Consider the following 14,518-nt stretch of genomic DNA (forward strand, 5'->3'; position numbering starts at 1 on the left):
CAAATTGACCTCTAACTTTCATCTCGGCCTTTTAGCATGCAGCTGTTATGTTACTATTACTGTATACATTGTTATATACACAGATTTGTATTGTTATAAATTGTTTATTTTAGTTGTTCCAACACTGACTTATCGCATAGACGTTTTATAAGATAAACTGGTGGTAGTGGTTGGTCTGTCTAAAGGTGGCCATACACTCTACAACCATCGCAAGACCTTAGTCTTGCGATGGTTGTACAGGGATTAAAAAAACGTACGATCTGCCTATCTTGGACAGGCAGATCGCACTCTCGATCATCGCAAGCCCGCCCCCCTAAGGGGCGGGCTTCCGATGACCGCAATGCTGAACGGGCAGTGTGCACGTGCGCACACCGGCCGGTTCAGCATTTGTCTTCCGAGCACCGTTCTAACCAGCCGAGAATCGTACGATTCCCGGCTGGTTTTCGAACATGCTGGTTCGACGGAAGACGTGCGACCGTACAGTAGAAACGGTCGCACGTCTCCGTTCACACTGCTCGATTCTCGTACGATTGCTGGATTTCTCGCGATTCTCGTACGAGAATCGAGCAGTGTATGGGCACCTTAGCAGTGTGCAGCACTGGCCACACCCTTTCCCCATAACATAATTTAAGTCTTCTCTCGTATAACAAGGTAGGTGGTGTGTAAAGAGAGACAGCATGCAGTCTGTGCTGGAACAGACTGCAGTTCAAATTGTTTCAAAGCTAACCAGAAGGCTGAATGTTTTGCTGTGTACTGGATTGTGCTGTCACAGTCCCCCTGCGTGGGAATTTCTTTTGTGTTTGATGCAATGGTGACAAAATAAACACGGGCAAAAAGCCCATGCACGCACTTTTTGCATTTGGATCACTTCTTTGCAAGCTAAGTCCCTACATGGCCCCTACACTATTCATAAATTGTTCACACTTTCATTCATGTTTAGCAGCCAAGTGTCTATAGTTAGCATTTTTGAGAATACTTTTACATTATTAAGTAGAAGATTCAAAGTCATCTCATCTCATATTACTTGAGGTCAAACTATTCCCTATTCAGTGTCTATATATATTAATGGAGATTGTGTGAACATAGAGCACCCTCTATAAGCTTTGACAGAGCATTGCATACACCTGCTATAAGCAAGTGACAAGCTTGTATTGCACAGTTTGCTGGCGTTACTGTAATGTTACAGGAACACTACTGTCCCTCTTGGTACTGGCACCCCAACACATGAGGTACTCAATTCTCCATGACAAGGGTCATAATTTACCTTATATGGTATAATTTCTAATACAGTATAGTGGCTAGAGGCAACCCTGGGGAGATTCTCTTGGGATTTGGGCAAGGTTGGGCAAGTAGAGAAGATCCAGGGAGTGACCTGAGAAATCAAGGACATTCCTAAAGTCACTCCACAGGGTAGCAACCTTCTTACCTCATCCCTCCACTGGGGAAAAGGTAGATTGTGTACAAGCCCCTCTATACCAGCACCCACTCCTGGGCACCAGGGGTGCCGAAGAGCCCAATGCCTGTCAATATCAGGAACCTGTGCTTTAGTAAGGATACCACTTCTTTTGCAAGACTAATTTTAAATCCCATGCCAGAGCTTCAACATGGCAAAGAAGCAGCAAACATGCATACTCCTGACATGTTAATACCAGGCTGCATGATTGTTGTGCAAAACTTGTAGAAGGTGTGAGGGGAACTATTTTTAAAAGATAAAACAAAAACTATGATCCTTCAAGTGTTTATCTGTGTAGACACAGGATCAGTGCTTTATTACTTCTGCATAGAAGCACCTTCCTTCCCTAGTAATAATGTCCCTTCCTATATTGTCCCTGATAAATGGTAGTTTCTTCTGGAACACACCCATACTTGAAACCAACAAAGACTGTGTAAAGAAGGGTCCTTTTCTCTATACCTCTGTAGAACTTTTAAAAGCATTCTTCTGCCAGCCAAGTCTACATTGAAGCCACAGCATAATGGATCAGTGACACAGGTACGTCTACTGTGTGGCCTGGTGTCCTAGAAGATGTCAAAAGGCCCTGGCAGCCGGCTTCCCCACTATGCTAATAGCGTATCTTCTCAGAAGCTGCATACAGCGCGTGCTGGCTTAAATAGTAACCGGAACACGCTATATGCAGCTTCTGACAGCGTGGGAGACGGGCAGTGGTGTATTTTGGTTTCAGGCACCCCCCCCCACACACACTAAATTTGCCTGGCCACTTCCTGTTTTTGACTTTTTGCATAACCTTTCAGTCGCTGGCTGCAGCGCACATGCTGTATCCAACTTTTGACATGTTCCGCTATTAGCATAGCAGGAAAGCTGGGGACTCAGGTGGGCTGTGCAGGATTTGTGGTGGTCTCTATGGGGTCTATGGTGGGCTCAGTGGGGTCCATGATGGCCTCTGCAGGGTCTGTGCAGGATCTGTGGTGGGCCGTGCAGGCTGCCCGTAGCAGCAGTGGTCCAGCGGTGAGGGAGACCAGGTCCAGCAGCGAGCGACAGATGCAGGTAAGAGGATCACACTGCTGTTGAAGGGACCCTGCAGAGCCCACCCCACAGATCCTGCAGAGCCCACCTGAGACTTTCAGGTGGGCTGTGCAGAATTTATGCTGGGCTCTGCAGGGTCCCTTCAACAACAGTGTGATCCTCTTACCTGCCTCTGTCGCTCGCTGCTGGACCTGGTCTCCCTCACCGCTGGAACACTGCTGCTACGGGCACCCGGCCTCCTTCACCGCCTGACTGGCACTTCCAGGTCCCAGTCTCCGCGCTCGACTAGCGCTTCGGGAATGGCTTCCTCCATTGCCCGACGGGATTCTGGACTTGAATTCAGACCCGCCCCCTCCTGCTGCTCCTCCTCCTTGCCTCAGCCTCCTCCTCCTGCTCGATTAGGCAGCTGAGGCTCGTTGGCGGATCCAGGGATCAGGTGAGTAAAAAAAAGAATTATTTGTTTTTATGTTATGTTACCGGGGACATAGTTTGTCCAGGGAAGGTCTCCTCAATCCGGGGACAAATGGTCACCCTAAACTACACCCTTCTATGCCTTACAGCCAAGGAAGGTGCCTCTATTTGGATTGCAGATGCCATGATGATGCACATGTGACACCAGCCATTTAGGGCTTGAAAGTTCAGTTGAGAACTGAAATAAGTACACTGGCAACCTTGACAGTTGGCATGCCTTGAAAGTAACTGTTTTGGGAGACATTAAATTGGTGGGTAACTTCAACCTTAAAGTGATATTAAAGACACATCCCCCCTCCTCCAATACTGCTTTAAGGACTTACCTTAAATGATGCCTCTTGATCCGATCATCTTCTTCTTTCCAGTAGTTTTCAGGAGTCCATGATGCGCTGGCCTCTGATCCAGCTCTGACTGCGTTGTGTCTTTTGTGTCCCACGGTGTCTGTCTGACATGCATGCACTTACACTGTGTCTCTTCTCTTCACCCCGTCAAAGATCTCTACTGCGCATGTGCCCGCCCCATCATCCTGCACGGCCACTCAAGAATCTTCAGATCTTCAGACGGGAGCGAGCGGCGGGGACACAGGTAATTGCCTATTTAGTACATGTAAACATTTTTTTAAATGTTTTTGCATATACTGTATCTACTGCTTGCTAGCAGTAGAACTATGTAAAAGCAAAAGTGACTTTAATACTATTTTAAGTATCAAAAAATAAATACATTATTTGGATAAGCAGAAGAGAGAAACTTTAAACTATTTTCCACCTTTACTAGGATGCGTTCTGCGTTTTAGCAACCAGTGACACTCTGTGGCTGCCAGCATCCTAGCAACCAATAACACTCAGCTGTACAGTGCCATTGGGTCCAATGATGTGGGGAGGGGGAGGGTGAGCTGGGGCCAAATTATGCCACAATGAAAAAGGTCTCATCTACTACCAGTTGCCTTGTCTCTGAAACAGCTGTATTCCTTTGTGAATTTGTCACAACCATTGCAACATAATGTACAAAGGTCACCAAAAAGAACTGGATTTGTTGCATGTCTTGGTAATAGTATTAGAACTGTGACACTGCTTTTACAAATTTGGCACAGGACAAACAAATATACATTTCCTCATTTCCTAGTAAAGTATTTCTTTACATTTTCACTAAAGCACGTACAGTCATCAAAACAAACAACTGCCTCCAACTCTCCCAGCTCGTCTTTCCCAAACTTCCTGTCCAGTACATGGTCACAAGGGTCAGTGCAGTCTCTAGCAGCTGTCCATATACTAGCTTGGAGAAGGGAGGAAGGAGGAGTGGCCAGCAGGGCAGTGTCTTGCCTTGCTGTGACTGTGTGTTTGTGGAGACACACACAGCTTACAAGCACACACAAGGGTGACTTCATAGGACCCTACATGGTAGAGGAGCGACTCTAAAACAGGATATCAGGGCCAGTGCTCAGTGGAATAGCTGATTCTGCAGGAAACTAAAACTTTTTCAAGGAGCAACATCCATTATAAGGGATTTAATCAGCATTTGAAATAGCTTAAAAACCATAAGACTTTATTATCACTTTAAGTTATTAGACTCCTGGTGATTATTAAGGCTTTATAATAGAAGGCAAACAATGTCATATATTAATAGGAATACTTGGATAACATTTTAACCTCTTGCCGTCCGCCCGTAGTAGAAAAACGGAAAGGAATTCATCATCATTGAAAATATGTAAGCAAAACTACAGTTCCAGGAACAAATAAAGTAATAAGGAACAGTTTATTAAAAAACCCAAAGTACGTGCAGAACATTGTATACTGAGCAACAACCACCTACTGTTATAAAGGTGGACGCGGAACTAGTCCTACCAGCCAATAATTGCACGTCAACCAATTACTGTAACACAGAAACATCATGCGCATTTCCTAGTTATAGAGGTAGTGTTTTATTTTCCAGATTGGTCTCCATCGTTTAGCCCTAAATGCAAGTGTCAGTCATTTTGTTGTAGAACAAAAATTTACTAGACAAATACGGCAATTGGGTTACAAAAAATGTCTGTGGGGACAACTTCAGAGGGCTACACATTTTCTCCTAGTGTTCAGCAGGATTTGCTTTCCTCTAGTGGCGTATTCCATAAGTCCATGAACGGGGGTCGCAGTTTTTTTTGTTGGTGTTACATTTTTGTTGGTTTACTGATAGCTGACAATTGTTTTGCGAAATGATTTATAAATATATAATAACATTTATATAAAACTGTGTAGAGGTGGTCATACATGTTGCTCTTCTGACAGTGTGTTTTGTCATCGTCCCGGGATTCTTCTTGTATCTGGACAACCAGGTTTGCTGGGGACATTATACTCTATGGAATAAATCATGGTAAGAGCAATGGACTTTAAATCGGAGCCATCAATAGTCTTCACTCTGTAATAGCTTACCTGCATTCGTGTCTGCTTATAGAACTGGGCTTGCCTTAACTTTTTCTCCACTCAGTTCAGTGAATTTCTCTAAAGGACTCGTGCACACAGCTGTAAAAAAAAGCAAAACGGAATGCAGTGGTTTTCTCAGTACAGTGTGATTGCAGATTTGAACGTAAATATAATAATTTCTGGAGGCCCTAAGTAAGGATCAGTAATGTTACACTATCGGCTCTAAAAACAAAAAAGGAAAACTGAAAAATCTGCTTCCCTCAGTCCTGGGTATGGACCGCATCCTATCCATGTAAATGTTTGTGCTAATGCTTACATGTGTACAGCACAAATACTCATCCTAACAACGAGGGACGTTAGGTGGCTTGAGCTGTCTAGGGTCCTTTGTTGCTAGGATGCAGGCAGCTACTTGCCATGTAGCCTCCTTTTGTTTTTAGGACACAGATGGCTCCTTGCCGCCTAGTATCCTTTGCTAGGATGCAGGCAGCTCCCTGCCACCTAATGTCCTTCAGTGCCAAGACCCAGTCAGTTTCTTGCCGTGTAGCATCCTTCGTTGCTAGGACACAGGTGTTTCCTTGCTGCCTAGAGTCCTTCGTTGCCAGGAAGGGGGCTCCTTGCTGCTTAGTATTCATTGCTAGGATACTGGTTGCTCCTTGCTGTCTAGCATCCTTCAATACTGGGTTGCAGGCAGCTCCTTGCTGTCTAGCATTATTGTTGCTAGAACACAGGCAGCTCCCACAGTCCTGGGTATGGACTGTATCATATGCATGTAAATGTTTGTGCTAACAGTTATTATTATACAGGATTGATATAGCGCCAACAGTTTGTGCAGCGCTTTACAATATAGGGAAGACATTACAATCACAATACAAATCAAGGCACGATGCTAAGGAGGGCCCTGCCCGTGAGTGCTTACAATCTAAAAGTTACAGGCATACGATGCAAATACTCTTCCTAACAACAAGGGATGCTAGGTGACATGAGCTGTCTGGCATCCTTAGTTGGTAAAACACAGGTGTCTGTGAGCATTCTTCGTTGCAGGGAACAAGGTGGCTTCTTGCCGCTTAGAGTCTGTTGCTAGGACGCAGATGACTCCTTGCTGTCAAGCATCCTCCGTTGCTGGGATGCAGGCTGCTCTTTGCTGTCTAGCGTCCTTTGTTGCCGGGAACAGGCGACTCCCTGCTGTCTGTCTTCATTCGTTGCTAGGATGCAGGCTGCTTAAGTCACCTAGCGTCTTAACAGTTGGTAGGGAACATTTGTGCTATAAACTGTAGGCATGTCAGCTTTAGCACAAATGTTACACGTGTACAATATATGGACAAGATAGTATGTAGGATCTTGCCGCCAACATGATCCTGCATAAAGTTATAAGCCTGTGTGCATTAATTTTTGATTTGCAAAAATCGCAGGAAATCTATACAAAGACAAATAACAATGACCATATAATATTTTTTTTTAAAAACACCCCCACACACAGTAACTGAGCAACTCTGTATTGACAATACATGATTGCAGGGTGGTGGGGGGCACTGTATAACAATGTTGCCTAAACAGCTACCTTACAAGCTGGTTCTTCCTCAATTACGTTTTTCAAGTTTCTTGCTGTCTGTCTGCCATCAGAATCCTGTTCAGTAGAAGTCTTCCCAGCTGACACTTCCTGGGTCCTCCACAGCTCTTTGGCTAACTATGTTAACATGCTTACAGGGATAAATTCTGACTGTTAATGTCCTATTTGTTGAATATTCCTGCTAATGTTTAATGTCAAACCGTCTTCAGTACAGTGTGTATAAAGTTCACTAAAGTGTAGTTTGTTTTCTTTCCTGACAAAATCGCAGTAATTAAAAATACTACTTCTACTTCAGGACAGTTACAGATAACACATTTTATTTTATTATAGCCTCACAGAAAAAAGAAGCCCTTCATAGAAAAGAAGAAAGCAGTAACTTTCCATCTGGTCCACAGAAGTCAGAGGGATCCACTAGCTGCTGATGAAACTGCTCCTCAGAGAGTCCTACTACCTGCAGATAAGGTATGCTGCCATACATCCTTCCCATTACTTACTTGGTGTCCCTCTTAAAATGGACCTTCACTCCAAAAATGGTCTTTTGCCCACTGCAACCCTCCCCCTCCGCTATTTCAAAAAGCCAATAGTTATTTTGTTTGTTTGTTTACTTTTGTTTATATTTATTATGGCTTTTTTTTTTTCTTTTTTACTCTGTCCTTTCTCTGCCTCCATTCTTGCCCAGTCAAAAATAATGTGCCCCTGCTCCTGCAGCTTTTTAGAATATCCCTGTCGCATATCCCAGGAGGCTACAGAAGCAGGTACACACTGTGTCTGGGGGGTAGACCTAGTGGCATGTCATCTGGGATTGTTGCAAAAACCCAAAAGAGACAGCCATCTTCTAATGACGTAGGAAGGGAAGATGGCAGTGTGGGACCCGGCATGCCGAAGCAGAGCAATTACTTAACAGGACAACGCTGGATTCACCGAGCGTGTGAGTATGTTGTGTGACAATAGCCCTGCAAAAAGGTAGGAGGAGGTAGGTAAACGTTAAACTGCATTTATTTAATGCATACACCAATGTTCTTCACTGGCTGTCCTCTAGTGTACACTACTCAATTGTTCACCAAGGTGTGTGCTGACTTGTAGTTGTTTTGATCATACCTTTTTAAGAAATGTAAAAGGAACACTGCTGCCCTATATTCTAAGTAGCTGTACTGCTGATAAGGGAAGAATTAAACCCCATTGTTTTTTGTTTTGTTTTTTTCTTTGGCCCATTAAGGGTTTATTTCTTCACGTTCTGAAGTAAAAGGAAAAATCCTCTCTTAGATGGCTGTCACCAGAATAGTTGTCCCTATTGGACATTTTTTTTAACTCTGTTCCAGTGACTGTGGTCACCAGGACAAATAGAGAGGGTGAATCTCTGCAGCAGGGGCACAGACTTAATTAAAAGCTTGACATAGGTTTTAACTAGAGGTGCACCAAAATAGAAATATAAAAATCGAAAAACAAAACCGAAATAAAAAAAATTGTCAGGCCGAAACCGAAAATGTTTTTATTTTAATTTTTTCAAATATATTTAATTTTTATTTAATTTTTTATAAACTTCTTCTTTTTATTTTATTCATTTTACTTTTAGGGGCTTCGGGGAAATATTGGGGGTCTAAACAGACCCCTGATATTTCCCTTTTTTAAAATAGAAAAAGAGATTGGGGACACAAAGTCCTCAATCTCTTTTTCTGTATCCCCTGTTATCAATGAACAGGAATCCTCTGAGTGTTCCCGTTCATTGATAACTTGAGAATACAGTATGTTTACTATAACCACAACTATGAATGAACAGGAGGTGATTTATTCACTTCACATTCATTCATAATTGAGGATATAGTCCACATACCCTATCCTCAATTATCTACAAACACTCAGCGATCACTGATTGTTTACTCTCCTCTCTGACACACACATTGTCACAGGAGGCTGAGCGAGCGGGAACAGAGTCCAGCCTCCTGTGACAGGGCTGTCGCCACCCCCCATACCGCCTGCCGCGCTGTGATAGGTGGCCGAGCGGTGTGGGAGGAGAGACACCGGCCGCTCACAGTGCTTTTGTCCCGCAGCGCTCGGCCGGCTGTCACCTTCTCTCCTCCCCGCTGGGACACAGAGCAGCGCCCAGCGAGGAAGAAAGAAACCTGGGATGCGTCGATGTATCGGCAGGAAAATGCCACTTTCAGCATTATGCCAAAAGTGCAATTTTCGGGCGATATGTTTCGGCGGCCGATAGATCGGTGCTACCCTAGTTTTAACACTTCCACTTTCTGAAAGAAAAAGTTTAGATCTCGCTGCAAGCAAAAAGAGAAATGTTGGTTTTGTGTAAAAAGGGCAGGAGAAAACCTGCTACTGAAATATGTAAGAATGATGTCTGTGATACACAGCTGGTGTCTTTCATCTACAGTATGATTGAGTATTTGCATGAGTACTCGCACTCGTGCAAATACTCCGATACATAAAACGAGTACCTGTGCCGCGTCCGCCATCTTCAGGGACCCGCATCCGCCGCACACAGGACCTCCACCGCGTCTTCAATGAAGCAAGATGGCTGCGACCTCCTCTGTCATCTGGCCCATTCTGACCTCTTCTCCCGCTGATCAGCCGATTGGATGATGACAGGCTTCCTCACCAGTCAGGAGTGACTGGTGAGGAAGCCTGTCATCATCCAATCGGCTGATCAGCGGGAGAAGAGGTCCGAATGGAGCACATGACTAGGCTGTGACACGGAGTGGCTGAAGCAGACGGAGAAGACGACACAGCAGGTTAGTACTGACACACCTCATGGGGCTCAGCCAATTCTGCATACCTGGCTTTATATTATAAGAAAATTTAATAATAATATAAAGCCAGTTATACAGAATTGGCTGTAGCTGTGCCACACTGTGTTCTGGTCTGCAGTCTGGACATGTGCTCATCTATTTTCCCCACTAGGGGGATACAAGCCTTAGTTAGCAATGGCATGATAAATATTAATTTCATTATTCAATGTCTTTTTATATTATAAATGTTATAATATTTAAAAAAAAAGACATTGAATAATGAAATTAATATTCATCATGCCATTGCTAACTAAGGCTTGTATCCCCCTAGTGGGGAAAATAGATTATCACATGTCCAGACTCCAGAACAGTGTATTATTGTAAAGTGTGGAACAGCTGTATCCAATTCTGCATACCTGGCTTTATATTATAAAGTTCTTATAATATAAAGCCAGGTATGCAGAATTGGATATAGCTGTGCCACACTACAGAGTGTTCATGTTCTTAATATTAAGAAACTGACCTAAAATCATGATTTTGTATTGCTTTAGAAAAAATGTGACCTGTCCCTTTAAGAAAAAGTATCGGTAATTGGTATCGGCGAGTACTTGAAAAAAAAGTATCGGTACTCGGCCTTTAAGTGGTATCGGTGCATCCCTAGTTATAACCCTTCTCTACTCTATCCAAAACTTTGGAGGAAAAAAAAGGTTTAATTTTTAGATTCAGTTTAATTGATGACTAATGTATTTGTGGGGTTTTCATTTCAGGTAGATGCAGAAAAAAGAAGAGACGAACAAAGGAAATTTGGTGTTTTCTTTGATGATGACTACAATTACTTGCAGCACCTTAAAAATGTAGGCCCTGCTGAACTTGTTCCTTCTGATACAGGACGATCACAAAGTAGGATTATTGTGACTCATGATGGGAAGGTAGAGGACGAAGTGGAACATATCTCGGTGAGCTTTATATCAATCTGAAACTATTTGGTTATCTTAGTTAACCCCTTCACTGCCATAAACTTAAGGCTGCCAGCAGCCAACATGTAAACAAACTTGGGTATTTGTTAACCGTTTTATGGAAGTGATTTTGGCGGCTGTAAAGCTGTCCGATCACTTCAACATGTACTGTAACGCGCCGCCTTCTCTTTGCCCTGTGTACTGGGCTCACTTGAGTCCTGGGTGCCCGGGACCATCATAGCAAGCCACAGGATGGCGAGCAATGGGCAGTCCAGTGAACTTTTGTCCGCTGATCTCCCCCATGAAGAATGACACTACAAGCGATCAGCAAAAATAAAAAGTTTTGATCACGTCTGGGTTCAATGCTGTCATTCCATGCCCAGGGAATAAGCTAATTGAGCACAATCTGTACTTGATTAGCTTTAAAAGAGTACAGGGGTGACATAAGGGCTCTAATAGACCCCTGATGTCTCCTTATGAGAGCCTGTCATCTGCATTATGCTACTACATAGGAGGCTTATCAGCTCCATTGTGATAATAATAAAGTTGAGTTAAAGAATTTTTTTTTATAAAAAATGATTATTTCATAAAAAAAAAACAAAATCCCCCACATACACGCAGATATATGAATGCAAAGCACATGTGACTAATGGGGTATGTGTTGCTGAGTATTCCACTGCTTGTAAATCCACATTAGGAAGTTACTATTCAATGCTTCATTGTGAGGAATACAATTCTTTTTAGATCTTTGTTTTAAATGATTGCTGTTGCCTTTTCTGTGTACAAAGACATTTACTTAAACTGTAATTGGGTGATATTTTTTATGTTTTATAGCCCCCAACATTAAATTTACCTTCTTCGGTGTTTGCTTCAGAGTTTGAGGAGGATGTAGGCTTATTGAACAAAGCTGCACCTGTTCGAGGTAGGTGCTTTTGCAAATATATCCTTTTGGGGATGAATAGCGTTTCCTGAACGAAAACCACATTCACTGTTAAAATTTTGTTCAAGAAACATTTGGTTGGATTATTTTATTAACAATTGAATGACAAAGTTGGAGAACTACAGACGACGACCACGGCAACCACCCTTTCTGCGGGTACTGTCAGAAGGGATAGGGGTCACATCCTCAATTCGGCCTATTTTCATGCCAGAACGAGCCAGGGCTCTTGAGTGCAGACTGGGCAACAGGGCCTGGGGTCTTGGTCCTGTTTCCTCCGGTGGCACGCAGCTGGATGTGGAGAGCTGTGATGCCAAGCTCCTTGCACCTCTGAGCGACATCTTGAGCAGCCAACATAGCGGCTTAGGCAGAGGACTCATCTCTGTCAGCCTTAGACTTTAAATCCACCAGTCACACGACATATTGTTTCTTTGCCAGACAGGTCAGTCACATGCATGAAGGTGTCATTGAAGGAGGCGAAGATGTGGCAGACTCCAAACACATTTTCTCCTTCAGCCACTTGTGGCCCCGGGCTAATAAGCTGTTCTTCCTTCTTTTCTTACCCTTACGTGGAACCATTTTGCTACGTCTTCTTGTGGAGCCGCTACAGGAAAGGGGTTCAAGAAACATTTTCCATCCTGCTCCTTCAATTTTTGTCAAAAATGTCAATTTCTTCTCCATGGTCCCTATGGGAGGTGAAAAGTAGCCACCATCTGTGCTTGTTTATGTAAAGGACTAGAAGATACTGAGGGTGTGTCTTCTCAGTCTCCGACCACTAAACCTCCCCTCTAGACTGCAAGGAGCTGGGATTTCTTCAGCTCTCCCACACTAAGATATCTTCTTTGATTTCTCTCCTCCTGGCTTACCAAGGAGGGAGTGTGGGGTGAGCTACTAGTGAGGAGATTCATCATGTGATCTGTCACCAGCCTCATACTTTCTTCTGAGTCTTAGCTCACATGCTGAATCTGGTCACAGAGGATACAGCTCTTACATTTGAAATAAAGTAGTTTTTTTTCTGTGTAGATTGTTGCAAACTTGATGTTTGTTGTAGTTTTGGTAATTCAGAGCATTGCAGAGGAGATTACAAGGAATTAAACTGTCAGTGTGTTTAGTGCGAAGATGGGGGGGGGAGGAGGCAGCTGTGTGCACTGATTGATGATTCCTCTCTGCCTCATGAGAGTTGTAGGATACGGATAGCAGAGGAGCCATAGGATCCTTCTTCCCATCAATCAAACTGTTGGGTGGGCAGGAGGGGTGTGGCCTGCCGCAGAGCTGTGTGTGTCTATGGAGGCACACAGCTACTGCGGGCATATGCACACCCGAGTGTCTCCACAACAGCTGCTTAGCGGGGCGAGGGGAGGGATGAGCGCTGCAGGAACCCACTAGAAAGTGAGGAATTAAACCTTTTTAAAGACGAGGAAAAGTAGATTCATGCAACGGTGGGCCTTCTAGGTAGTAATATGTAGAGGGGGAAAAAAAGGAAACTTTAATATCACTTTAGTTCAGTAAGTTGATAGGTTCAAAAAACAAATCGGCCATATAGTCCTAGCTTGTCTAAAAATACAAGATAAGGGATACTAAATCAGAAAAAAACTAATATGCTCACATTCCCGCAGGAAAGGTTAAAATAAACCTGATTTCAGTTTACCACATAGAATAAGAAATTCTTCATTCTTAACACGTTTGTGTTTTGCTAACAGGTCTTTGTCTGGACTTGGATCCTGATGTTGTGGCAGCACTAGATGATGATTTTGACTTCAGTGATCCTGAAAACCAGTTGGATGATGACTTCATAATAAAGGCCAATGATCCTAGCACTGAGGCTCAAAGGTAAAGCACAATTTCTTACAAGTACTGCTTTGTATACGTCTATTTGTGCATATTTTGAGTACAGGCAGTCCCCGGGTTATGGACGTCCAACTTGCAGACAATCCGTACTTACGAACGGTGCCATAGTTCTCCTAAATGTACCGGCAGTGGCCTGTGTCCTTTGAAATCCCCGCTGCTCTCCGCGCCTGTGTTGGCGGTGGCAGCGGGGACACAGACCGCTGCATAACCCCGATGCCCCACGTACCTCCGCTGATATGCTTCCTCTTCAGCCGCTTCCCCCCTTCGAACGATCCTCCGGTCTCCTGGTGTGGCCGCGGCTCCTCTGCCCCGCCCCACTGCCTACTCTTCATTACAGGCTGGGAGCCATACCCAGCCTGCTATTGGATATTGTAAAATGCAATAGCCAATAGCAAGCTGGCTAATGTTAAATACACTTTTTTTTTAATTATTATATTATAATCTTCTGAACAACCAGAACAGACGGCAAAAGAACCGTGACCCTTCCCTATGCTATCCAAAATTAAAAATGTTTTTTTTGGCTGGAGTTACACTTAAAAAATTTACCTGTTCCGACTTGTATACAAATTCATCTTAAGTACAAACCTAAAGTCCCTATATTGTATGTAACCCGGGGACTGCCTGTACTCCTGTAATGTATTGCCCCTTAAAACTAGAGGAAAGCTATGTTCTCATGGGCGGTTTTGCTGCTTCTCAGTTCTGTTTATTTTTGACCAGTAAGGCCCCGTTTACACAAGGATGGTTCGGTCGTGCGGATTTGTCCACGCTGAACCGCTGACATGAACAATACCATACATTCCTACGGGGACAGTTCATGCAAGCGCACGGCTTTGCACGATCCCAACCGTCTGCCACCCGAAATGCTCCCTGAGCTACTGACTTCGCGCTGATCAGCACGGTTTCCATATAGATTTCAATTGAAATGCACTGATCAGTGCGTTTTTGGGTATTTTTAATTGCATTTCAGCACTGAAACGCGATTTAAAAACGCCCTTTCAAAAATTTAGCTGAAATGCTTCTGCACTGATGTGAATGAGTCCTAATACAAATATATAAGTTAATCTTACATGGATTCACAATAGAATCGCCATAATAGCTAGTTAAAACTGCTTACCAAAAA

At 43.6% G+C, this 14,518-nt stretch overlaps 1 protein-coding gene and 1 pseudogene across 1 annotated transcript in view; one reads left to right on the forward strand and one right to left on the reverse strand.

Moving 5' to 3' along the window:
• Positions 1–5,194: 5,194 nt before the first annotated feature.
• Positions 5,195–14,518, forward strand: part of LTV1 (LTV1 ribosome biogenesis factor) — a 17,978-nt gene continuing 8,654 nt past the window's right edge. The window contains exons 1-5 of the mRNA XM_018564434.1: positions 5,195–5,302; positions 7,250–7,381; positions 10,425–10,613; positions 11,448–11,535; positions 13,251–13,380. Of these exons, the coding sequence (XP_018419936.1) occupies positions 5,300–5,302; positions 7,250–7,381; positions 10,425–10,613; positions 11,448–11,535; positions 13,251–13,380 (542 nt within the window). The 5' untranslated portion in view covers positions 5,195–5,299. The remainder of the gene's footprint in view (positions 5,303–7,249; positions 7,382–10,424; positions 10,614–11,447; positions 11,536–13,250; positions 13,381–14,518) is intronic.
• On the reverse strand, positions 11,637–12,138 carry LOC108793479 (annotated as a pseudogene).

The sequence above is a fragment of the Nanorana parkeri genome, unplaced genomic scaffold (genome assembly GCF_000935625.1).
Source record: "Nanorana parkeri isolate BGI_ZX_2015 unplaced genomic scaffold, ASM93562v1 scaffold750, whole genome shotgun sequence".
In the NCBI taxonomy this organism is placed as follows: domain Eukaryota; kingdom Metazoa; phylum Chordata; class Amphibia; order Anura; family Dicroglossidae; genus Nanorana; species Nanorana parkeri.